The sequence below is a fragment of the Dromaius novaehollandiae genome, chromosome 4 (genome assembly GCF_036370855.1).
Source record: "Dromaius novaehollandiae isolate bDroNov1 chromosome 4, bDroNov1.hap1, whole genome shotgun sequence".
NCBI lineage: Eukaryota > Metazoa > Chordata > Aves > Casuariiformes > Dromaiidae > Dromaius > Dromaius novaehollandiae.
Genome location: NC_088101.1, coordinates 62780477 through 62805739, shown reverse-complemented (window position 1 = coordinate 62805739; position 25263 = coordinate 62780477). Strand labels below are relative to the sequence as shown.

Here is a 25263-nt window from a genome sequence, read left to right as displayed (position 1 = left end):
TTCTGGAGTTGTATATTCTAGGTGGAAAAATTTGGTAGCCAAATAGCCTATTATGCAGAAGGTTGTAATAGCCTGTCTTTTACAGGCAGAATCTAATGGTAAACAGAAGTTGTAATATCCAGGGATAGGTTTTATATTCCCTTACAGAATGGTATGGCAGTAAAATCCTACAGAGACTGATTCTTTTTTTTTCTTTTTTGGGGGGGGGAGGGTAATACAAGAACAGCCTAATTTTTCTGGTTTGTAGGAAGAAATGCTACTGAATTATGCTGCTTTTTTTTTTTTCAAACAAAAGAAAAAGTGAACTTATTTAAGGTCTGCTGTTGCTGTAAGCAATAAATATCTTGAGAAATATTTAAGCTGTGCTCTCCTGTAAGCAAAGACAAGCAATAAACTTAAATGTTAATGATAATTTTGGATTCATTGGCTTTTATTCTATTTTATTTTTTGTTAAATCTTCTGATTTACTGCAGATTTAAGTGAGGAAAAACACTTATAGTAGTATAAAATACCGAGTCTCAAAATTAATGTATTAGACTGAATTATGTGTATTTTGTCACAGATGAAAAGTGCCATAGACTGTGAGAGTTCAGATTGTTCCTGCAAGTTTTTTTCCTTCATGTGACTCTCGTTGCCTGTATTGAGACTACTTGAGAGCTGTTTATGTATAGACTGACTAGCTGTAGAGTAAATCACTTTTGAAATCCCAAAGGAAATAGATTACAGGTGCTTTAACTTTATTTCAAGGAAACATACGAATTTTAACAAATTTAAGGATAGAAAATGTTAATTTCTGAAAGGACAGAGATAGAACGTGGAAAAAAGTTGCAAGTAAGAAGCAATGCTTTCAGTTTCTTTAAAATGAAACATCTAAATTGGGATATATGTTTTGATAGTCTCTGTTCTGTGGGTCATTAAACTGTGACCTGGCAAATAATGCTGAGTAAGTAGGCAGAGATGGCTTGAGATTGCCCCAGAAAACAAAAGTATTGATAGAAAACTTTGAATGTTAACGAAACTATAATTGGAACAGGAATAGATAATGATACTGTAGCAGGGAGGGAGAAACAAATGTTTAAAAGATGGCAGTAGAGGATAGTATGAGCTTGGACTGAATCATCCTATATTATATGCTGTAATTCTGCAAACCATATTAATAGTATTAGTATGTAAAAGTCTTTGCAGAACTGGAGTGGAAGTACCAACTTTAGATAGTAAGGTAGCACATAGTGGAAATAGTGTTGAAGCAGTTCTTTTTCAAAAGTGTGGGAACTTTTCTTAAATGATATAGTTGAACATTCTTCCACTCTAGAAATTTTAAAATGAAATAAATTAATTTTGATTGTGTAATTTGAAGAAAATTTATTGGTATGAGGCATCAGAAAAGAGTAAAAATACTGTAATATTCCATATTCATGCTGGGTACTCCTGTGGATTATTCCACTATCTGTTTTGGGGCTATCTTGTTCTTATTTTTTAAGACGTTTTACTAAAACAGAGCATGAAAATTATAATGACAAAAATTAGAAACTGTAGGTGATGTACACAGTAAAAATATCTAAGAAATATGTATTCTGATTTTTTAAAGCAAATATGAATTTAAGAGGTTATATACATCTGTTTCTTTATAAAATATTTGAAATCTAGAAGATAACTAGATAATATTTCTGAGTATATTTAAACTACCTGACAACCTGTATGTTTAGAAGCATAGGCTTTGCTGTCATGGGAATGTATACTTGATTAATGTTCTGTCATTTTAATTTCTAACTTGTTTTTGTCTTTTGTAGGTGGAAGATATCAACTAGAGATAAAAATTCCAGAAACATATCCATTTAATCCTCCTAAGGTACTGTAAACACTTTTTTTAATATAGAATAATTTGTCAGTAAGTTGTTCTTGAGTATTCTTTTGCTTGTGTGTGTATTTTCTTTGTAGCACCCATCTTACATTCTTGAGGTCTCCTCTAGATAGTCATTGGAGCTGTCTTCTCTAGATAGAAATCATGCAGGATGTATAACTGCATCCCGTTAGTAATATGTTCTGATTATTCATCAAAGTACAAACTGATAATTTTAGGGAGGAGCTTGTGCTGAAATGGCTACTACCTTATTACTGACCCTCTTGTAATTTCTCTCTGGCAAGGTAAAGGTAGTTTTCAGATGGTTATAATTTGATTTTTGAGAGTAGTGGTTATTTTCATTATCTTGCTGAAAGTTCATTTCAAAAGAAATGCTGTAATAAATACTTTATTATTCTTAACTAATTCCTTGGACTCCATAGGTTATTCTTGACTAAATCTTCAGTTAAAGCTACCAGGTTTCCAATAGTAATTAAATGCAGTGAGATGTACAGTTGTACTGTGACTTGAAGGAGCAATACAGATAGTGGGGTCTTACTCCGGGTCTATTGGAGGAATGCGTGAGACATTGTTTTCTTCATGTTTGAGTATGTGAACATGCATGAGAGACATGAGAAATGGCTGTGTTAAATTCATTTGTACCATCAAGCACATTTCTTTGCACTCTTCCGGGTAGTTCTTCCTGCTGTATGTTTTTTGCAACTTTTTTGCATTTTTTCAACTTTATCGCATTTTTCCTGCATCTTTCTAGGACTTTTAATCTATGCCTGCACTTCCATCTTCAGTGAATAGATAAATAAATCAATCAAAATAGTGTTCTCCTAAGGCCATGTGCAGCTGCAATTGTATATTCCTGTGCCCCAATTCAGTCTTCTTCAGTGGCTTCTGACTCAGCTTGTCTGACTCAGCTTCTTGATTGGCTTTCTGTTTCAGTCTGAAAGATGTCTTTGAACTATAAGAACACATCCTAGATCTTGATTATTTTCACCCTGGCGTGCACTACTGGGAAGGGACTGGGGACAAAGAGAAAGGGAGAGATGCCAGTAGATTGTCCTTAGCGCTTGTGCTTTGAATCACTTCCTTGAGTCTGGAGTGAAAGACGCAGAAAGACCTTCTTAATGAAAAGTCTGCTGGCTTCAGCTCTTTCATCTACATGTATTCTGGCGGGAGCTAAAATAAGGAGAGCTGAAAAAGGTCACAGACCCTGAAACATGGGTCTGTGGACCATGGTTTAATTCCTGCTTTAGGGCTTGGTGGTTTCCATTCCAAAGCTTATAGACAGCTGTTAGAAGCTCAGTGCACTGTAGCATAGAACTGCTTATTCTGGAGTCTCTGTGGTCTTGATTGGAGGCCTTTTTGATTATGTTTAGCCCTGCCTTTCATCTGGAAGATTTCTTTATCCTGTTCAGAATGTGCTTTGACAGTCATTGTTAGCCTTCATTCACTGTGAGAAATTACCTAGTATTTACATGAGTTTTTACACTTTCAAAATGGTTTATAGACTTGAGCTAGTTAATAAATGGCTTGGCTAACATGATCTCTTATTTTCTGTCCTAGAAAGCAGAACTTTTCTGGTCTTACCCCAAACCTATTTATATACCATGATTGCATTAATTTTATTACAGCCCTGTACATGCAGTGTTTTGCTCTAGTGCCTGACAAATAATGTGTTCTTTGTGCTGATTTGCTTGCAGATTAGGGGCAAAAGTTGAAAGAAAATCTGTGTGTCTCATAGAATATTTGACAGGAGTTCAAGGTGAGGAGGGAGAGATGGGAAACACTGAGACAGAGCAAAGTCACTAGAAGGCAGTTAAAATGCAATTTGAAATAAGATATTTAAAGAAAAAGGAAGAATTTTTAAAGGCATCCAGTGTATATTACTTTCAGATGACAGCTTGCTTTTTTGAGGCTTTTAGAAGAAAATAAGACCTTTCTTTAACTTTGCGGGGGAGGGGGGGGGAAATTCAGATTGGATTTTATTCCTGCTTTATGAGCGTAAATTATTTTAGTGTAAAAATGAACGTGATCAATGAGTGAATATTGGGACTAGATCCTTCCAACAGCAGAGAAAAATAACTATAATCTGGTTAGGTTTTAGATTTGTTGAAGAGCTTTGCGCATACGGATAACAGGACTGGATGGTTGATGAAAAGATGGTAAAAATCTGATGGTAAAATACATAGTGGTCTTGTATCGCCCAAGGAAATTTTACAGTATTTCATGCAGCTACCAACAGTTTAGCTGAACAGTGAGATCCTGTGCCTACGTTAAGACTTCAGGGGCCTGTTCCTCTTTGATAAATGAGCAGACATTCTAGTGTTTTAACTGATTTTTCTGACAATGTTGGAAGCTGTATGTCTGCATTTGACCATCTGCTTGTTTTAAAACACTGGTACTGCTGGAGGATATTTATAAATGACTTGGTATGATGCAGAGGATGTGCTCACGTGAAAAAACAGATGTGGATGATTTTGATGTCCTCAGAAGGATGTTAGCCTGTTTCTGAGTAAAGCAAGGTTCTGTCTAACAACTCTCCTTGCAAACTTGAGGCCTCCTAAAATAGTGTCATATATTTTTAGGTTTTTGTTTCATTTTGCTTAATATATCTGAATTAGTAATTCTTTGTAATATAATTAAAGTGGTACATTTAAAATACATTTACTTGATATACTGCATTTAATAAACATCTTTGTTCCTAAAAATTGTCCTCTCTTCTAGGTGCGGTTTATCACCAAAATATGGCATCCTAATATTAGCTCAGTCACTGGGGCCATTTGTTTGGATATTCTGAAAGATCAATGGTAAGTTTCCATGCAGATTTAAATGTGAACAATCAAGTATATCAGAGTCCTGAATAGTAGGCAACAGCTCATGTTTCTTTTCACTTTGCATTTGTAATTTGATATGTCCTTAAAGCTTGAAGTATTTCAGTATAGTATTTTGAGTTGAAAAGATGAATGATTGGATGTTAATTTTGGAAAATACTGAGTAGATATGATTTAAGATAGCATTTTTGAAAACTTTTACACTAAGATTATGGTGGTTTGTCGTCTTTTTTGTAGCAGTTCCTGTTTTCTTTGTTCTTAGTTCATCTTCAGTAACAAATAGTGCTACCTGTAGCCTTCTGCATTTTGTCCATTCAGTCTCCTGAGGTGTACAGAAAAAACAGATGCTTATCTTTCTGATTTTTGGTTTGTACTTCCAAAGAAAGCTAGTTCTGATGGAGGTAAAACAGTAAATAGAATAAGAATCTGGGAGTGCGCAAGGTAACAGGCAGGCAATAGGAAGGCACTATAGAAAAGCAAGGGACTAGAGAAAAGGGACTGACCATACTAATTCTCCCTCACAGTTATCATTGATAATATTTATGACTTGAACCTCTGTAAGGAATTTGTCTTTTAGTTGCTTGTCAACTGCTGACACTTGTTTAGTTAATGTGTTACTGAAAGAGTTTTAAGAGCCAAAATTTGTGGGATAAATCTGTAAGCGTCCAAACTGTAACAGCTGAACTTGCATCATTTGGAGAAACAGACCACGTTTGATATTGCTTGAAGATTGTATGTACCAACTCTGTTAGATCTGATATCTTAGGAGTAGAATTCACTGATCTTTGTTTTCTTCCTGTCTAACCCAAGAAGCAGGACTGTAATTCCCAACTAGATAACATGGATACCTAATGCATGTAAGCTTCAAATGCTCATAATTTCAACCCCTTCCTCAAGACCAAGCAGACATCAGTTGGAATTGGAAGACAAACTTGGAGCAGGAAGTTTGAGATCAGGTTTTGCAGTGACAGATCCAGTGTATCCATCTCTTATGGGATTAGAGAGTTCTACAAAATGTGTGGTACTGAAGTATAGTCTAGTATAAATTACTAAGATGAAATTGTAAGTTATTAGTTGTTGTTTTCATTTTTGTAACTTTTTTTTTCCCCTTACAGTCTCTGAGCAGTTGCCCTTCTTTCAGGCAGTAGAATCTCTCAGCATACATGCTGTGGTACATACTGTAGTTTCTCTAGTAGTAAAGCCAATAAAGTTTTCTACCTGAACTTAGTTATTCGTTCCATCCCGCAATCGTACTGGAGATCAATACTTCTTCAGTTGTGCAAGTGCAGTTTCCTGAGAGGTGCACTCTAAACCAGATTAGTGAAAGGGCGTAAGGTTTGTTTGTTTATGTTTATTTGTGTTTGGTTCTTCCTTTGTTTTGGTTTTGTTGGTCTGGCAAAATATATATATATATATATAATGAGGATCATTTCACTGATTTGAGCTAGAGCACACACAGACTTTCCTTGAGTGAAATATGCCTAGCTGGGAAAGTAGGTTTAAGTAGTGAGGATATGGGAGGGCAAAAATTCATTATTTCTAGCAGTAAAGGTAGTTAACGTGGAACTGCATCCCAACTTCATTAATACTCTCCTGAGGAGAACTTGTCCAAGGTTGAAGGTCAGGATTTTTTCCTCCCATATTTTGGTACTTCTTCATCCACAGTCTAGTTGATTTGCTCACAGTATCAAAGTCTGTGTTTTACACGACTAAGTGTCTTCAAAGCTGATCTTCCCACGCTGAAGCCCCTGTACGTTCACGTTTCTCAAAAATGGTATTTATCTAGCACTTTCCACTGAAGACTTAAAGGAAAGACAGTTCTTAACAAGAGTCATGCCTGTTTATCATATTCTAAAATAAAATGTTAAAAAAAGCTGTTACAACAGTTGGATCTTATTTCTTGATATCTTCATAATAGTTGATATTTCTTAATTAGTGTTTTCTGTAAAGAAGGATGGATGATCTTACAGCTATGGCACTGGACTGGGATTCAGGAGACCAGATTTTGGTTTGCACAGCCCTGGAAACAGATCTTCTGTTGTCTTTCAGCATTGCCAAACACTGTGACTTTAACAAGCCTCACAGCATTCAGTCTTATTCCCAGCCTGCTACTTCAGGAGTCAAGCAGTTAATAGTTTGTTCTTCAAGATGAAAATTTCTGGCCTTTGCAATTGCTGATCAACCTAAAAAAAAAAAAAAAAAAAATCTAAAATATCAGAAGGCAACAGACAAGCACCCAAAGAAATCATGAGCTTTAAATCTTTATTTATTCCTCCCCTTGAAATTTTGGAGAGGAAGAAAGAGAGAGGAGGTTTGACTTGTATTCTTGTCATTTTTTGAAAGTTAGGTCTTGCAGAGATCACTTAATCTGTGTCTTAAATTCCCCCAGTTAAAAGAATATGCCTACCTGCCTTCACCAAGATAATTGTAAAATAGAGGTCTTGGAAGAAGAACTTGACTTCTGTGTAATTAAACAGTGACTGGCACAGGGAACACCAGTATCACACCATTTATATACTGTTAAACTCTTTCTAAGTGCTGTCTTCATTTGGAAGCTTTGAGGAAAGAATTTTCAGCAAATATCTGTGTGTGGGTTTTTTGGTTTTGTTTTTTTTTTCCCTTCCCCCTATGTGCTGCAATTCCTTTTCAAATGGCTCTATTGTAGTGATCCCTTCACTTTCTAGTATTGCTTCTTTTTTTGTAAGTGAGAGGATCACTTGAGTTTTGAAGTGCTTTTTTTAAACCCTCTAGTCCTTTGTTGGAGGTGATGAACCTTTGTGGCTACCTGCATCCTCTGTTGTTTGAAGGATTTCAGTAATGTGATGAGACCTTTTTCTTTTTCAGCTTCCTAAAACTATTCCTAAGCCATATGAATAGTTAATACTGTGTTTTGGGGGTTTGGGGTTGGTGGGTTTTTTTGTTTGTTTGTTTTTTGGGGTTTTTTTAGTATTTATGTTGGTAGAAGCATGTGCTGTTTTAACTGTTTAAAGTGAGAAATGCCTGCATTACCATGGTTAAGTTTTCCCCAGGCATAGGTTGAATAACAGTTTGAATAAGATGACAGCCTCTTTAAAACAAAAAAAACCAGCATCCATAAAAGACAACATTCTTCCACCCAAACCTTGAAGAATTCATTTTTAATGAATTTCACCAGATGTTTAAAGGTGAATGGGACAAACGCAATTCTTAAATATTCTGATAGCTGCATTCTGGAAGATGTATTTAGTCTACAGTCATTCTTGTCACATGTTTTGGTAACAAGGTTTGTTTCTGAAGTGCTGCTTCTGTGACTTGTAGTACTCGTACTGAACAGTTCTCTCATTGTTGCTATGTTTAAATGTAAATCTCAAATTCCAATGCATGTCCGTCATTTTCACTGAGGTCAATGGGAGTTGAAGGACAGAATTTGGGCCTGTGGGGCTTTAGTAGCTTTTGGGGGGGGGGGGTTGTTTTTGTTTTTGTTTTTTTTTTAGAGTTAAATAAACTGATACAGTATTCATTAATATATGGTGAAAACAAATCCAAATGTTTTAATGTATTTGGGTAATTAAAAATTCATATTTCTTCCCTCCCTACTCATCTCATGATAATGATTTTCTGTTTTAGTGATCATAGTTGAGGTATTGTTATACATATTGGCAGGAGGCTTTATCAGTTTGTAAAGTAATGTCTTTAAATGATTCTGTAATGAGTTTAATCAATTTCATTCTCCTTGGTATATGTTTTATGCTGAAGTTCTCTGCAGCTGTAGATTTTCATCATATTTAGATTTGCAAATACCTGTTATGCTAGTTAGTTTGCAAAACAACCACTGTTTGCTGGTGGAATTAAAACAGGGAGATGACTGTATAGAAGGAATACTGTTTATGCTGATATGATACGACTTTTGTTGTACAATTTCACTTGCTGTAGCTTGTGTTTATCTTTCTGGCTAGTATTGTGTCCCAAAAATCTATTCTTAAATAAAATAGAAAACGTATCCGATACCGTGTATTGAAATCTGAGAACTAAACTACTTGAGAATTGTTTTGCTTAAATCCTTTGAGCAGTGATTATCCAGTAAATGTGCTGTGACTGTGTGCATGGCTATAGGAAATTCTTGGCTACCGTGGTTTTGACAGTCAAAATACAAATGCATAATAAGAATATTATTTTCATAGTGGCTGTACTGGAGTATTCTGTCTTTAGTTTTGGTCGAGGTGCAGAAATCATTAGTATAAGAGGTAATATAATTAGAGTAGGTATACAATCAGCAGCCAGTTAGCAGTTATCATTTATGGTGCATTTTCTTGGACTTCCTGAAACTGCTGGCTTTTGCTCAGGCTGTTTGAAGGCCACTGAGCATCTTTAAAGCTTTGAGAAAGATGCAAAGAATATTAACATTGTTTTAGGGAACTCTTCAGCATGCAGGCCAGTCTGTCCCCCTGCAGTATGTAAAAACTATTCTATTACTTGCAGGGTTTTTTTGTTTTGTGTTTTTTTGTTTTGTTTTTTAATGGCTGCCCAGTCTTGTACTTCTTCTGTAAATAGTGACTATACAACAGGCTTCCACTGAAATGCCTGATGCCCTTCCTCCCTACTTCCAAATTCCTTGAATCCTTGGTACAAATTACCAGAGCTTTTCTCTCAGATTAACAAGCTTAGCTATTTCACAAATGGAATAAATATTGCAGACTTTGAAAAATGTTGTTCCCAGTAACTAGACCATAGCAGCAGTCTGCTGGCTGCAGCTGTTCTTGTTGCTCTGCTGGGCAACCTCTCAAAGTTGAGGCATTGCAGAGACTGTTTTCAGAGAGGAGCCTACAGAACATAAGTAAAAACTTCCTAAATGGAGAATTATTTAGCCTTAAAAACAAACAAAACAACAAAAAAAAAAAAAACTGGCAATGTTTTGTAATCCTCTTAGGACTCTCTCTGCTCTTTGAAAGGTAGGAGATTTCTTACCTCAGGCATGCTGGGCACAACTGGCTTGACATGTTTTTTTAACATTATCTTTATATTCATGCCAACAACCGTTGCTGCTTTTTAACAGAAATGCCCCAAGGTGTTTATATGTATGTGTGTGTATAGGGGTGTGTGTATATATGTATATAAATGTGTGTGTGTGTGTGTATATACATGAATATATATATATGATTGGCTTGCTTTGTTCTCTTTTGCTTCAGGTTTCCCGTACAAATGTCAATAGCCTAATTTTTTTTGGAAAGCCTTTAGTCTGAAGTTCTCAGAATGGATAGCTGTTTCTGTAGTGAACTCTCTAAGGTTCACTGGTAAATGTCACTGGTCTTTTCTCCCCATTTTTTTTGAGGTGTCAAACCAGCAAGCTTGTGTAATGACTAAGCAGTATTTTGGATCAGGCAGGGGAGGATCAAGGATTACTGTAAACTTTGACACATGCGAGTCAGTAGTGTCAAGGGATTTTGAAAAAGGCAAATAAGATGCTGGGATGTAGAAAGTTAGACCTGCAAGGCTCATAAATTGCCTTTTGCTTATCATTGGTAAGGCCTCAGGTGGTGTACTGTACCCACTTTTGAGTGTTGCATTTCAAGAAAGAGGAGTACCATAGAAAAAACATCCGGGGTAAGTAACAAGAATGACACTTAATTAAACACGACTTACAATGAAAGATTGGAAAGCCATTTTAGGATGCAGAATAGCAGGCCCAGTGAAGCACTGAAATAGATTTTTTTTGTTTTTTCCAAGAAATTCGAGAGTCTCCAGTTAAGAACAGGTCAGACAAAAATCTGTCAGGAGTGATATAAAACCTTGCCTTTGGCAAAGAAGTTGGTCCCTTTCTGAAACTCTTTCAGCTTTTTTTTTTTTTTTTGTAAATTTTTGCTTCAATTAAAAAAAAAAATGCCTATAGTTTGTTTGAGTTACCAAAGGAAATTGCTTGGACTCCATGAGAGGTTGCCCATAAATACATGCCTAGAAATAAACTTCAAATATAAGAAGAGTTTGATTTTTTTATTATTATTATTCCCTCCATTCCTGAAAAATAAACCCTTGGGGAACATTGGAAAATGCAGAGTATGTTTCTTTCCATGGTTTTAAGGAAGGATTCTCACAACTTTCTTTGCAGCACTTTCCTCTAGGATGTGTACGTGTGTGTGCGCGCGTGCGCACGGGAGGGTTATGCAGTAAGCAACCTAGCTCTTCCTCCAGAACTGATGGCGGAGAATTGTTGTTTCTGTCCTCCGCTAATGAGAGGAACTGGTCCTGCTTTTCTAGTGTCTGTTTATAATTCTGAGCAGTCGTCTCCATTTACTTTGTTCTCCCAAAGAAGGTAATAGGAAAGAAGAGCTCTTTAAGGAAATTGGAAAATGAGAATCTATTTTTAGCTGTCTGTGCAATTTCTTCTAGAAATCTAATTTGTCTCTGGAAAATAAGACTAAGCTACGTAGATGAAGACTTTGGTACTTTCTTTGATAAGGGAAGATAATTGAGTTCCTAAAGATGAAGTGTGCATGAGTATACAAGAGTTGCGCTAAATGTGTATTTTTTTAAACATTGATCACAAACCTTATTCTCCATATTTGTATTACAGACAGCAGCTAAAGTTGTAACAGGCTTCCTTTCATAGTTGAAGGATGTTTCTTCTTCAAACTTCTGTGTCCAATGGAGACTTTGTTTAACTATGCATGAGCTGAGAAAGCTATTTCTGAGAAAGTAGACTTGAAAATGAATTGTAAATTATATTTTTAAACCTTTTTGCCTATGTAGCTAAACTAGTCTTGTCTATAAACTTATTTCAGAATTTGAGTTCTTTGAGAGTTAGTGTGTAACCATCTGTGTGTCCAGATGGATGAGGTGTTTATTTTTATTACTCATTTTAAAATTGGAGTGTCAGAACAGAAGTTCAGGTCCCAGTATGCTTTATATAAAAATCTACAAACAGAACAGACGGACAGGGGCTGAAAGGGTCTAGTGGTCTTGAGAGCCAGAGGCAGCTGGAGTCAGCACAGAACTCAGATTTTAGCCATTTGTGGCCCCTTTTGCCCTTAGCAATGCCTTCCAAGGCATCCTTTCCACTCTGGAAGGTAAGGTGTAACAGAGAAGAAAACTTCTTGTCAAAGCGGCCCGAGTGGCTAAACCCCTTTCATGTGTTTTATTGTAGTTCAAATAGTGGCAGTATTTTTAGACACCTCTGAAGTGAAAAGATTTATAGAAGGAAAAGTACAAAACAGCTTTTATTTAGTGAAAGTAATTATAATATCAGTTACAGTTGATAGAGTTTTCTTGTTAAGCCTCTGTTGAAAAATCACACTAGATAGTGTAATAAAATTAGCTGGGACAAAGGACTTCAGATTTTAGAGCATGCATCATGGTTGTAGTGTTTTCTGAAATTGCCTGCATAAATATAAAAATGATCACATCCATTCAAGCAGAGAGAGGCCTGGAAGACTGGCCTTCTGTGACACCTGAATGCAAAAATAGTTATTTTTCAAAGCAGTTGTATCTTGGGGTAAACATACTACACGAAGGTTCATGTGGTACTAGCAGATACCTCTGTGAATTGTCGTCACTACTGCATACACTAAATAGCTCAATTTCAAAAGAGTATGAACCAGTACAGGTCACAGAGAACAGAAAATTAGAAGAATAAAATAGCATAGGTACTTGTAAGGCAAAAATGTTCTGTCACTTGGTGTTTTTTTCGTGGTGGTTGGTTTTTTTCTCTGATTTAGGTGTGGAAAAAAACAAAATGCTTTGTATTTGGTGTTTACTGAGTTAGCTACGTTCTCATCACACAACTGGGGATATGTTTCAGTAACTAGATGTTCTTTATCTGATTAAATATAATCTTACTGGTTAATCCCTAGCTTCATTTGTAATTTAAAGAAGCATTCTTTGGCTTGGAAGAAGCGGCCAGCTTGGAAGCTGAAATGCTTAATCTTGGATTTAATTGGAAGAGAAACTGAATCTCAAATTCTGAGAAGTCTCTTTTAGTTACTAAGGAATATGTTTGGAAATGGAGAATTATATGTTGTGAAGATTTTGTGATTTCCCCCCCCCCCCCCCCCCGAATTCATGCTTCTAAAAGCATGAGTTTTTGAAGAGTTAAGTCTGCAAAATTCAGCTTGAGGGCCTTTAAGCTGATGTGGCGGTTGGAAAGAGACAATATGTGCTAATTAAAATCTCTATCACTTGGGATGTTTCTCACTTGCATTTTAATGTAGAACATTGCACTGTGAAAGCTCAGTGATGATTTAAAAAAAAAAAAAAAAACCCTAAATTTCCAGGAAAAATCTTTTAGAATTGGAAACAACTAGAGAAGAATGCGTTACCTGAATGATTAGTGACATAACATGAAAGCTGTGCATACGAGCCTCTAGGAATATAATATTCATGTGTCATAAATGTACCTCTGACACTTTACCAGCCTCTCTTTTCTGCCCGTTCATCCCTGTGCTCTGCCATGGTACCTCAATACAGTGCCACAGTTCTGGAAAATAGACATGTTTCTGAAATCTGACACTGGAAATACAGATTTGCAAACTGTTTCCTTTATGTCTGGACCATTAGGTCAGACTCTTCCCCATCCACTCTGACTCGCTGCATTTGCTTGCAGTCTTCTGAAAAGAAGCAGCTATTTTGACTTAAAAATTGAACATCCCTTCTGTGAGAGGTTGGGTGTCTCTGTTTCATAACTTTCCTTTAGCATTTCACATGCCGTGACAATTTTGCTCAAATCTAAGATGCCACATTTTCCCACTTGTTGTTCTACTGAGTCTTAAGCGCAGTAAGTAACTTTGTGTATTATTATTCTCCATGCCTTTCTGCGCCTGAGCCATTACGATTAGGATCTAGTAGCACTCCTGTTACAGAGAATAACTCTTCAGTTCAGCTGAAACATGCAGCTACAGATTCTGTGCGGTCCTTATTCACTTTCTGATGTGTCAGCTGAAATGGTAGATCACAGAGGTGGTAGTCGTGATCAGAGTCTAATTAAACTGTGTTTTTAAAATGTTGCAACTTTCCAGATTTATAGTGTTTAACTAAAATTTCCTACTTCTCATTTTCTGAGTAATGATTAAGTTTTACGTACCTAGTTGTTTTTTCTTTCTCAAATTCTTTAAGTCCCTTAGTCTAAGATCTCATTGTTGACTTTGAACTCGCAGTGGGCGTAGAAGTTGGACGTTTCAGCCTCTAGAACTCCACCAACTCCAACAGGGTGCTTTAGCAGGTGCAAAAGTGTGCCGTTAGGGCAACAGCTTGACTACAGAAATGCTTTTCTGGCCTCATAGGTGGTTAAAATTCTGTCAGTAATGTCAGATTGAAATGAAAGGAAGTGGAGATAATATTTTCAGTTGCACAGTTTCGTAATAGCAACACCCTTTTTATTATTTAAGGAGTAGTTCACTATGTAAATTGCTAATCATTCTTACTACAAAATGGCACATCTAAACTGACGCAATGCAAAAAGTCTCAAGGGTATAAAACTGCTTATCTGTCACAAGAATTGAAAATATAGGTCACTATTTCTGTATATGCTACTTTGCCTCAAAGAGCGCCAGCAGAGGGAGCACACATGGGCTACCAGTTCAGTATGTAGAGCTTACTCAAGGTGCTAATACTGGTGGCAAGGAAAGAGGAGACAAGCTTTAAGTTAGCTTTTTTCTTTAAGCAAAATGAGTTTTGTTAAGTGGGCAAAGTCAAATGTGTAGACCAGGGATTGTTTTCCAAGTGCTTAAGAAAGCATTGTTAATAAGAGAGTGTGCATTTAAAGCCTTATTTAAAGACATATAATGAATAGTATTCTAATACATACAAGCTGCAGCAGTTTAAAATTATGATTCTTACACTTAAGGTCTTTATATTTATTTCTGTATCTTGTGCAATATTAGAACCACAGCAAAGATGAGTATAGGCATGGGATTTGGTAAAGTCATTTTCAAACTGTAATTTTAGGGCAGCAGCAATGACTCTAAGAACAGTGTTGTTATCACTGCAAGCGTTGTTGGCAGCTGCAGAACCAGATGATCCGCAAGATGCAGTAGTGGCAAACCAGGTAAGATACTTGGTTAACTGTGTGTACTTTTAACTCTTCCTTAAATTTTGTTAACTCCAACTGGGTCCCGAACTTGTTCCTTGGGGAAGAGAAGAATTTTAAAGAATTTACTGGAAAAATTCTCAATCAGAAATGTGGGTTACTACGGTTTTGTGCTCCTTACTCCCAGACTTCCAAAGTAAATAGCAGTTATTTTTCTGTGTCAAGAGGTTTTTTATTTGTTTCTTTTTTAATAAAGCTTATGAGAAATGAATTCCACTATAACTTTCCTTTTAAAATCTAAGGCTTTTAATATAAGAAGATAAATGTATTTCTTTAAAGTGAGTTTAAACTTGTTGGTGCTCCTTTGGTTTGGCTTAAAATGTAGCCCCTTGTCTGGTTCAGTGTGAGTATTGTTGAGCATCATATTTGTTAATGTCATAATGTTATGAATACAGTTACTTTGGACAAATTGTTGCATTCAATCCTGAGAAGCAGTTCATCTGAGTGAAGCACCCTATGTATTTGACATTTGCAAGTATCTGGGATGACTGTTTTACACATTGATCAAACCGGTAGCAGAATTCTTGTTGATTTCATCAGGTTTGTTACTTTTTCAAACAGAAGCAAAAAGTTATAATAAAATGTTAATTGGGTCTTATGCCCTATGAGAAGTCACACAGTGCTATTTAAAATGTTGATGAAAGATAGGAACAGTCATTCCATAATTTAATAGTTGACAGGCTTTAACAAAGCCCTAAGTACATGCATGCTGTTTTTTCTTTTTTAACTGGAGAGAGGGAGACTGAGTGCAAGGGAGGCTGAGAGATGAAGTCCTAGCTCTGTAAGTGATGATGAGGGTATATTTCAGTAATGATAAAGCAAAGAAGAAGGGGGGAGGGGGGAAGCACCTCTAGGATTGTTGCTTTCTACATCTCTCCTATAAGTGAGCACCCTCCAGGAGAGGGTGAGAAGTGTGTACTTCTACCCTTTAAAAACTCCAGTAGGATGTTTGATTATCCATTTATCAAATCTATCAGGATTTAGAGTGAAATGCGGGAATCAGTGATGGCCCATTGCATTGCTGGCGGGGAAGAGCTGTTTTAAAGCTACTCAAATACCTATACTCAGTAGTAAGTACTGAACGCTTACTTATGGGTGTTGGTGGGATTCTGGAATATGCTAGAAGACTTGCTATGAATAAATGTACCCAAACAGTTCTGTCAGAATGAATTGCTGTATGCAGGGAGAATTTTTGCAAAGGCAGGCAAGGCCACCAGGCAATCCATGCAAACGTTGCCCTGGCATTGGGGTTTTTTGTGCTTGACATGTATCCTTCCTGTCACACTCTCTCTTCATTAAAAAACAAAACAAACCTCTCTGCTACTTTCCTTTTTTCACAAACAGGAGTAGTTTCCTGCTGTGGCCACTGATAGCTGAGTTCTGTATGGGAATCATGACAATCTTGTAGAAACACTGTAGCTAGAAAGAGTTTTTTCTCCCAGCCAAAAAAGAAAAACCTTGAGACTTCCTGGATTCTGAAGAGCAGTTTTCCATGCTGCCTCTCAGGCACCCCTGGGGATGTGTCCAAAGGGAGCTGCAGCACTGTTGATCTGGAGCGGATTCAGGATTCTCCTGTTTGCAGCAAACACCTGCATGAAAACTGCACTGGGGTTTGGCCTTTAGTTACAATATGCATGCATATATAAGCAGAAAGTCACTGTAACTCTTTCGAGTGAAGTGGTGGTGAACACCCAGTTCTTCCAAGTGCTTTGTTTTATCAAAACAAAGATTCACAAGGAATTGTTTATCCTCCACACTCAACTACATGTTGGCCTATTAAACCTTCCAGGTGAATGGCAGCGTCCTCCAAGCATTTCAGATGAATCCCAGGGAGAACACAGTGGCATGTAAATTCAAAAACCTATCTGGTCTCGACACTAGTTACAGATACTGGACTAGTTGCTGCATTTTAAGTCCAGCAACATAACTGCCTATGGTTCTTGATACAGAGACATAGGTAAAAAGTGCCTTTAACTTTCTCAGTGAGAAGCCAGATTACTTACAAATACCTAAATAAAGAAATCTTATTTATAGAACACTGAAAGCTAGTTCTGAATAAAATTAGTCATGTTTGCATAACTGAAACCTTTGCACTTCAGCTAGTTGCTTTTTAGGCTTGGCTGTGTTCTCAAATGTGTTAAAGAGGAAAGTCCGCTAAGAGCAGGAAAATGTAGTACTTAGGATGCTGTTGGTGCTGAACTTAATGGTTCTTTTTTCTTCAGTTGTAATGACTATATGGATTTACTACAGACCACTGTATATTTTTATATATTTTTTCATATATTTATGTATGTATATATCTTGTATATATTTTGATATGTTATATAATGTTTATATAATACAGTGAGTTATTTCCAACAATAGATTATCTCTTAGCTTTAACGTAGGCGTGTTGATCTTTGTTTTAATGCCACTGATATTCAAATGCTAACTCTACAAATTACTTCATATGGGGGCAGAGTTAGTGGTAAGTGTACAGAGCACACAGTGCAAGGGAGTCAGTGTGCACACACTTATGGATTTAATGATTACTTTCATGTATGAATAAAATACTTAAAATCATAATCAGCCATGTTTGTCCTTAAAATGCATCTAAATACTTGAATGGTATATTTTCCAGTATCTTGTCTTATTGTTTAGTGCTAAAATTTATTAGGTAGTTCAGGACTACAAAACATTTTTTTTCTTTCTTTTCTTTTTTAAGGGTGTAATAATTGAAGGAAGAGTCTTTTTTTAATAAAAACGATATATGGCTGTGTTGATTTAAAACTTGATATTAAATATAAAAGTTGCTAAAATAGGAAACTGTCATCTTGCTTTTTTTGAGTGTACTTTGACAGATGACCCACTTCTCAGCTTTTGAGTTCCTGGTACAGGCTGGAAACTCTCTGTGCTAAGATCCGTTTTGTTGTTTATTAAGAAAACTTGTTTTGTGGCAAGATTGGTGCAAAGTAACATTTACATGCTCTACATGATTTTCCCCCCCGCCTCCCTGGTAAAAATAGCTTACATGAAAAAAGTGGCAGCTCCCCAGCTTTTCACACATGCCTGCATTTTTTTCAGCCCTTCTATTGTCACATATAATATCAGTTTACTTATTCCCAAGGAGGAAGCCTGGCAGTAAATGTCAGCCCTCACTGAAAAACTGCAGACCCACTCACAGTTGAGGTGCTAAAACAAAATCAGGTGTATTTTTAAGTGATTGGAGAAATACTCTGAAGAAGTATGCAGTATGTACATTCAGCAAATGTTAACATAGTTTCTGTGCTCCGATGCACTGAACATAACTGTGCTAAATACAGCTACTCTAGTTTTGATCAGTGCAATTGAGAGCAGAATTTGATTATACACATAAAATACCTATAGTGCATAATTTAACCTAAAGGCAAACACATTAAATCAAATGTTTGCATAGACTTGCTCTACGTGTAACCCTAACCCCCAACTTGCAGTTTGGAAATACCATTATAATAGATGTGAAACAGTGTTGAAGATGATATAGGAAGAATTACAAATTGGAATCTGCTGTAGTCATCTTGCTTTTTGGTTGGATTGTTGAGTTAATTTAACTTTTTCCCTTCTTTCCTCCCCCCACCCCCTTCTTTTGTGTAGTACAAACAAAATCCAGAAATGTTTAAACAGACAGCTCGACTTTGGGCACATGTGTATGCTGGAGCACCAGTTTCTAGTCCAGAATACACCAAAAAAATAGAAAACCTTTGTGCTATGGGCTTTGATAGGGTAAGTACATGCAACATATATTTTCCAGTAGATGCAGGGCAAATATATATGTATAAATAAAGGGAGTTGTTAGTGTCCTAAAGTGGGCTTGCTACTTCCATAACCTTCTGCAGATCTAATAATTCTATCCTGCTAATTATTTTTATGAATTGAAGTTTTGAAATACTATATTATTAGTGACTTTTGAAATATAAGCTGCCCTCTGCCTCTTTGGCACAATAATTAGTAACTCTACAGATCATCAGTTAAGATTTAATAAATGGTAATGTAATGGTTCTGGTAAATCTGTGCACTTTTCATTCCACTTCTCAAAGCTGCAGGTTCACACACTTAAAATATTGCTTTTTGTTTTCTCTTTGCAGAATGCAGTAATAGTGGCCTTGTCTTCAAAATCATGGGATGTAGAGACTGCAACAGAATTACTTCTGAGTAACTGAGCCATGTAGAGAGAGCTGCTTCAGTAGTCCAGCTTGCCCCTTCTGGAGGAGCATCACCATCTGTTATTTTTAGGATTCTATATAGATTCTCTTTTAAAACTGGCACTCTTGCCTGATGATGCTATCTAGGCACTATTGGAGACTGAAAAACCGCTCTGTAAATAAAGCTAATTAAACGTCTGTGTAAATTTAAAAAGGGGAAATACTTTAATTTTTTTCTTACTAAATATTGTAAAAATTCTTTGAGCTCAGCTAAAACAATGGGGGACAAACATGCCTACTTTAGTGTTTAGCAGTGTGACAAAGACTAGCAGGAACTTGCTTCAGGATTTTGATTTAGGAATTCAGCAAGCAACATTTTTTGAGTGTTAGTCATCAAAATTGTTGGTGCCACTCATCACAGCTATCTTACTGTTTTAACATGGATCCTATGTGCCTGTGGATTGACCTATATTTGCATGCTTGTACTTAATAGATGTATTAGGTAGGGTCGCTGAAGAGAGCACCATTTAAATATGCGAGTATTCTTGTAACTTTTTCCTGAAAGACTTTGAAGATTTACCCAAAGTTCAAAATGGTGACCTATTCAGAACCTTTTTCTTCCTAGTTTATTAATTGGGAAACTTGATTCTCCTCTCCCTTGCATCATACATTGCATCACAGAACTAAAAATCCTCACTGGATTACTTTTCGTCTGTGGGTATATGCGCCATTTACAGTAGTCTAGGCTCCACTTTAAAGAATATATTTTGAATTACCATAATGGTTTTCAACCATCATGTTTTCTACACAAACTCATAAGGGTTTAGTGTGCTTGGATGTAGCACCGAAAGGTGGAGCTGGCTTTTTTTTTTTTTTTTTTTTCTTAAATAGATGTAAAATGTTCTTCAGTACATTCTGGATAATAATGATTTCACTGGATTTGAAGGAGGAAAAAAATGATTCTCTAGTGTACTGAGAATTAATTTCTTTTTTCTTTTGAGTACTTGATATGATGCAATCAGCTGTTTTTTGCAGCAATTTTCTAGCTTTATTTTTGGCTTCAGTTTAAGGATTGCTTACCAGGTACTTCAAAATTCATCCTTGCTTGCATTTTTCTCTAGTTGACACATGGAGGCTGTGTTGGTGTTTTTACTGTACATACTTCAAATGCACATAGAAGTAGAAGTGTGTTCTCAATTTAGCTTTCTTTTGGATTGATGTTTCTGATAAATGAGAACTGAAATCTTATCTTGACTTGTACATACAGTCAGTCTTTTTATTCGTATTAAAATGACATTTCATCCTGAGTGCAAAAGCTTGAAAATTATTAGTTTTGCAGCTTCAAACACTAGTACATCTATTTAAAGAGAACTGTAATATCTTTACAAATATGATGCTAACTTTTTAAAATATATCTGACAAGAAAGTTCAGAGAAAAACTGAGAAAAGAGACTGGGGATTGTTGATAATGGAGTACTGTAAAAGTCATCTCTTTCATGACTTTCTTCTCCTAAACAGTAGATTAGTTGAGTGGGTTGGGGAAATGTATGTCTGGGCTTTTTGCTTGAACTGTGAAGTACAAGTCAAAATAGTTTCACACTTCATAGACAGTTTGTTCGTAAATGATACTAGAAGAAATCAGGAACGTTGTTGAATCTGTTAAATATCTGGAGCATAGTTGTAGGGGAACAAAACCTGAAAATAGAGCTGTAGAGACCTAACTAGTTCAGGGTTGCACCCTGTACTGTTCTGTCTGAGCTGTCCAAGGTTAAAATATTACGGGACACAGACAATAAATACTTTTAATTCATATCAGTGCAATACTAAATACATTTGCTGAGTCTTTATACTTACTGCTTTTTAAGGTGTAGTTGGTGATCACTTTTCTTGGATTTTCTCGAGTTAGTGTAAATCATTTTCAAAGATGCCAAAGGAAATGAATTGTTTTGTCTTGCATTGTATTTATTTATTTTTTTTAACAAGAGGCTGCTACTGTTCAGCTGGTTTGCTAGGTGGAAACCAGGGACAGTAGGAAACTGGCAAAATGCTACTTGTGTTAATCTCAAGTTGCTGTCTTTTCTGTTATACAGGCTAAGAACTTTTTGATTACATCAACAATTTTTTTTTTTTTTTTTACCCTGGTGGTAATTATAAATGGCTGACTACTTTCCCTTGTTCTTCGCTGCTATTTATCAAAAGAAAGAACTTGGAAATCATTGTCAGGGGACATAACACTTCACAGTTATGGGCTTTTGAATGTGTCGTTTGATAGGAGTAGTTTCCTAAGAACACAGACTGTAAGCACATGTCTGATGATAGCCAGAGCAGGTTTTTCCAGCTGTATGTAAAGGGATAGGGTAAGGAAGAAGGAGGAAGCTTGAGGGAGGTGGGCAGGGGGAGGAAATGGTTATTTGGTGATCATGATCAATGCATCGTGAACAATGCCCTGTTAAGAGATTTAGTTCTCTCATGAAGTTACCTCATTTTCTTTTCTACTGCAAAGTGCTTGTCTTCCTCATCCCCTTATGTATAGATGTCAGATACTGGTTTTTTTCCCTCCAAACATGTGCTTAATGGCAAAGGTATCTTGATTGCTAGCTCAGATGCTGACAGGAGGGAAGCTTCTCAAGAACAGAGCTGGGAAGGAAAGATGACCCAGCATTAAGGAGACATCTGTGATTTGAAGTCCCTATGAATTTTGACGAGTGAGTCCTTTATAAGGAATGTTTTTGTGTTCTTGATAATTATCAGAGTTGAATATAGGGATAATGTTGTACAAGGCTAGTTTAACTGCAGCTGGGGCTGAGCCCTAGGAGTTCTACTGTTAGTGTTCAGTTTAACATTGTGAATTTGTACATACAAAATCGTAGTTCTGTTTTCTGTATGACTGAGCATTACTATATTCAGGGCCCTGTGCATTCACAGATGTGGAGTTGCAGTCCACTCCTGTTGCACACTCATGCTGCACATTTACCACTTGCTTAAAACAAGAACATAAAACATGGATACAGTTGCTTTCTAAGTACAAATAAATCCTGTGTTTCTTCCTCTGTTGTGTAAGAAGAGAGCTTGAAAGAGTAATTTTGAAGTCCAGATGGCCCCATTTATCTAAACAGGGTATTGATAATGGAGCTTAATGATTGCTGGAGCATCAATCAGATTTCACTGCTCAACATTTTAACATGTGTCTAGCTTAAGCGGTTTATCTCTTGTTTGTTAGTATTGTTGCTGGGGAACAAGAAACTCCTATCGCATCCAGTTCCTCAAAAATTAAAGTATAATCTTGCTCAAAGGTAAAGAAATGTCCTTTCCTGATGCCAAAAGGCTCGGTTTTCCCACGGGTGCCAAAAGTCCTGACTGTATCCCACCCCCACTTGCCAAATTCGCAGCTCCCTCCCGTTGCTTCTGCAAAGAAGCTGTGTTCCCAGAATGACAAAATGATACATTTCAGAGACAGAAAACTTGAGAACAAATCCTTCTAGAAAGATGCTGCACTTAATGCTATTCATTCTGCATATTCCAAACTTTCCATTAAAAAAAAAAAAAAGTACGCTGCAACTTTCAGATTCTCAGCACCACAATTTTGTGTGAGTGAGCAGCTTTCCAACAGAGCTCACATCAGCTTGCCACAGAGTACATGGGGCCTTGACTATAATTGGTTCGGTAGTATTTATTTGAGGAATTAGGTACTAATAAATATGTCAGGGCTTTCTTTTTTTTAATTATCATTGCGTTTAGTTCTTTTCCAAGTAAATTACTACTGGAACACTGACATAAGGAACGTAGGCTCTCTTTTTGTCTGAAAGGACAAAATAAATGGCCAGAAAGAAACTCACCTTGTAATGCCAAAACTGCATTATGTGGTGTGGGTAAAAGAAACATTTAAACTATGCAAATTTAAGCTCAACAGCTGTGAATCAGACTTGGCACTTCAGAGCATATGGATGGCTTATTTAATGGGGGGGAGGGGAAAAAGGGGAGGGAGGAGAAAAAAAACAAACAAACCGAACTGGAGTTTCAAGCAAGAGTTCTTGCTTACGGCTTTGGTCATACACTGTTAATGCAAGTGTTTCGTTTTTCAGAGCAAGGGGAAACATAACTATGTTCATGTCCATTGTTTCCTTCCTAAATGGCAACAAAAGCTAGTGTATGTTTGGAGGCTTGCCCAAAAGGGAGAATGTTAAATAATTTAGCAGTGAAAGTTAGTTTTATTTAACGCCTGTTCTTGAGCAGACACAGCAAGAAGATGCAATGCCCTCTCCTGCTTTATCTGGTTGATGGTAAAAGCTGATAAGCATCTTGATGAGCGTATCCACTGATTTGTGATCAGGCGATTCATTTTGTACGACTTGGTGGGCAGTTGGCTAAGCACTGGGTCTTGAGAACATAACTCATCCTGCCCGCTATTGCATCGCGGAACTAAAGCGTGAAAGTAAAGCTGCTCACTGGGTGCTGAAAGCTTTTTCTGGGAAGACTATGTAGATGTTTCCACTGTTAATGTCTTGATTTTCCAGGCACAGCTTTCTCTTGTGGCTAGATAAAGGGGCAGTTGCTTCTTATTTCTTCTTAGATTTCTGATCTATAGTCAAAATACATCAGTAAAACTATGTAGCTTGCTCTTCTTGTTTGTGCTGTTCTGGTGTCATCAGCTGATTCATCGTTAGACTCGCAAGACCAACTGTCCTTAACACATTTTGCTTCTTGCTTGTTTTTTTCAGCTGCAGTGCTTTGTAGTTAGTAACTCTGCCTTTCAGATTTGTTCTTACTGGACAAACTCTTGCAAGTCATTTGCACTGTGATGTGATGTTCCTTCTCTGCTAACTGTTACCTGCTTTGTAGGCATCAAAATAGCTAGCCAATTGTTTACGGTGCTGAGCCATTCATTGATAATGTAAGTTAAGGTATATGATTCAACAGATGAGGAAGTGTACTATGAAAATGCTGTACTTGTCCATTTTCCGATTTGCGGCAACTGCTGGTGCTCTGTTGTGGTGTCTGAAGGAGGCTGTCATCATAAGAATGCTGATGTCAACTGTTGAAGAACCCAGCTTTTCACTTACCTTTTCCATCCCAAATTCTGACTTTTCTAAAAAGAATTACCAATAAAGGATATTGCAGGAGGTTTATTCCTGAGCATCAGACTTCCTGTAAAGGGAGAGTGGGTGGGCTGGAATGCAGCATCAGTGTTTTTTGTCTTGAAAATAAAAACTACACAAACACTTTTGTACACAAATGATTTTTTAAATAAATACACATTTTAAAAGATGTTGATTTTCACTGGGAATGCTTAACAATAAATGCATGTTTCCCTGAAAACAGTCTTCATTTTATTTCTGGTAATTCAAATTCTTCTGAGATTGATCTGGAGGCAATATACCTTGTAAAAACAGGATAGAAAGGAAGATAGCTTTCATAATGCACATTGAAAATATTGAAGAAAGTAATCCATGTAATGAAGTGAAAGTGTATATTTCAATTAAGACCACCTAATATGATAGGGTAAGAAATATGTATGTGTACTGTCTCCTTAAAAAAGTCTACAGTGTCTGGGTCTGAAGAAACAAAGCAGGTAACTTGCAGAGGAAAAAGTTTTATTTGGGTTTTTCAGCGTCACTCAGGCTCATCTTTGTGCATTTTAAACTACATACTTTATATAAACTGCAGTCAGTTTTTACATGGAGAAGTGACAGGTACTCTGTTGTGTAATAAGGAGGGGTAGCAGTGCTCCATTTTTCAGCTGTAGGAAGAATCTGGTAGAGGTTGTGACTGGATTTGTTTGCCACCCATGTATATAATGCTAGCTCTTTAAGTAGGATTTGGTCTATGTTTGTTAAATGGAGTAAAGCAGTGAAAACGATGGCTTCTGCATAGCTAAAGCTAGGAGCGGGGAGCTGAGACAGGAAGCTTGCTGTAGTACTGATTTCAGATCCCTCTCCTATCTCCAGGCTTATGTTCCCTCCTGAGTAGCTTTTGCCAGCTTCCAAAAAGGCCGTACCGAATGTCACAGTATTATTGCACAGTTCCGCAGTGTTAAGGTAAAGCAGTGGTCTGAGGGGGATTTGTGTGCGTTATTACAAGCTGTGTTGTATTGTGCCTTGTTCGCTAAAAGCGGTGAGGGCGCGAGCGTGCTTCCCGGCCTCGCTGCTGCGGCTGGGCGCTCGTTCTCTTAGCCTGTCCATTAATTTTGAGAAGGGGGGAAAAAATGTATTACCTTGTTCTTGTAGTGAGAAACTAATGTGACATGAGTAACTGAGGGCTGATTTATACAGCAATACTAAGTGAAGTTGTCCTACAGCCTTGTAACTTCTTCCAGCAGCCAGAAGCTGGAAGTGAGTTTACAGATGAAATGAACTAGTGCCACTT

General features: G+C 36.8%; 1 protein-coding gene across 4 annotated transcripts in view; it reads left to right on the top strand.

The window, feature by feature from the left end:
* UBE2K (ubiquitin conjugating enzyme E2 K) overlaps window positions 1–24216 on the top strand; it is a 45798-nt gene extending 21582 nt beyond the window's left edge. For all 4 annotated transcript variants that reach the window (XM_064511265.1, XM_064511266.1, XM_026093724.2 and 1 more), the window contains 5 exons: window positions 1791–1849; window positions 4580–4662; window positions 14599–14698; window positions 18353–18481; window positions 18844–24216. In XM_064511265.1, coding sequence (XP_064367335.1) covers window positions 1791–1849; window positions 4580–4662; window positions 14599–14698; window positions 18353–18481; window positions 18844–18918 — 446 coding nt within the window. In that variant the 3' untranslated portion in view covers window positions 18919–24216. The remainder of the gene's footprint in view (window positions 1–1790; window positions 1850–4579; window positions 4663–14598; window positions 14699–18352; window positions 18482–18843) is intronic.
* Window positions 24217–25263: the final 1047 nt, after the last annotated feature.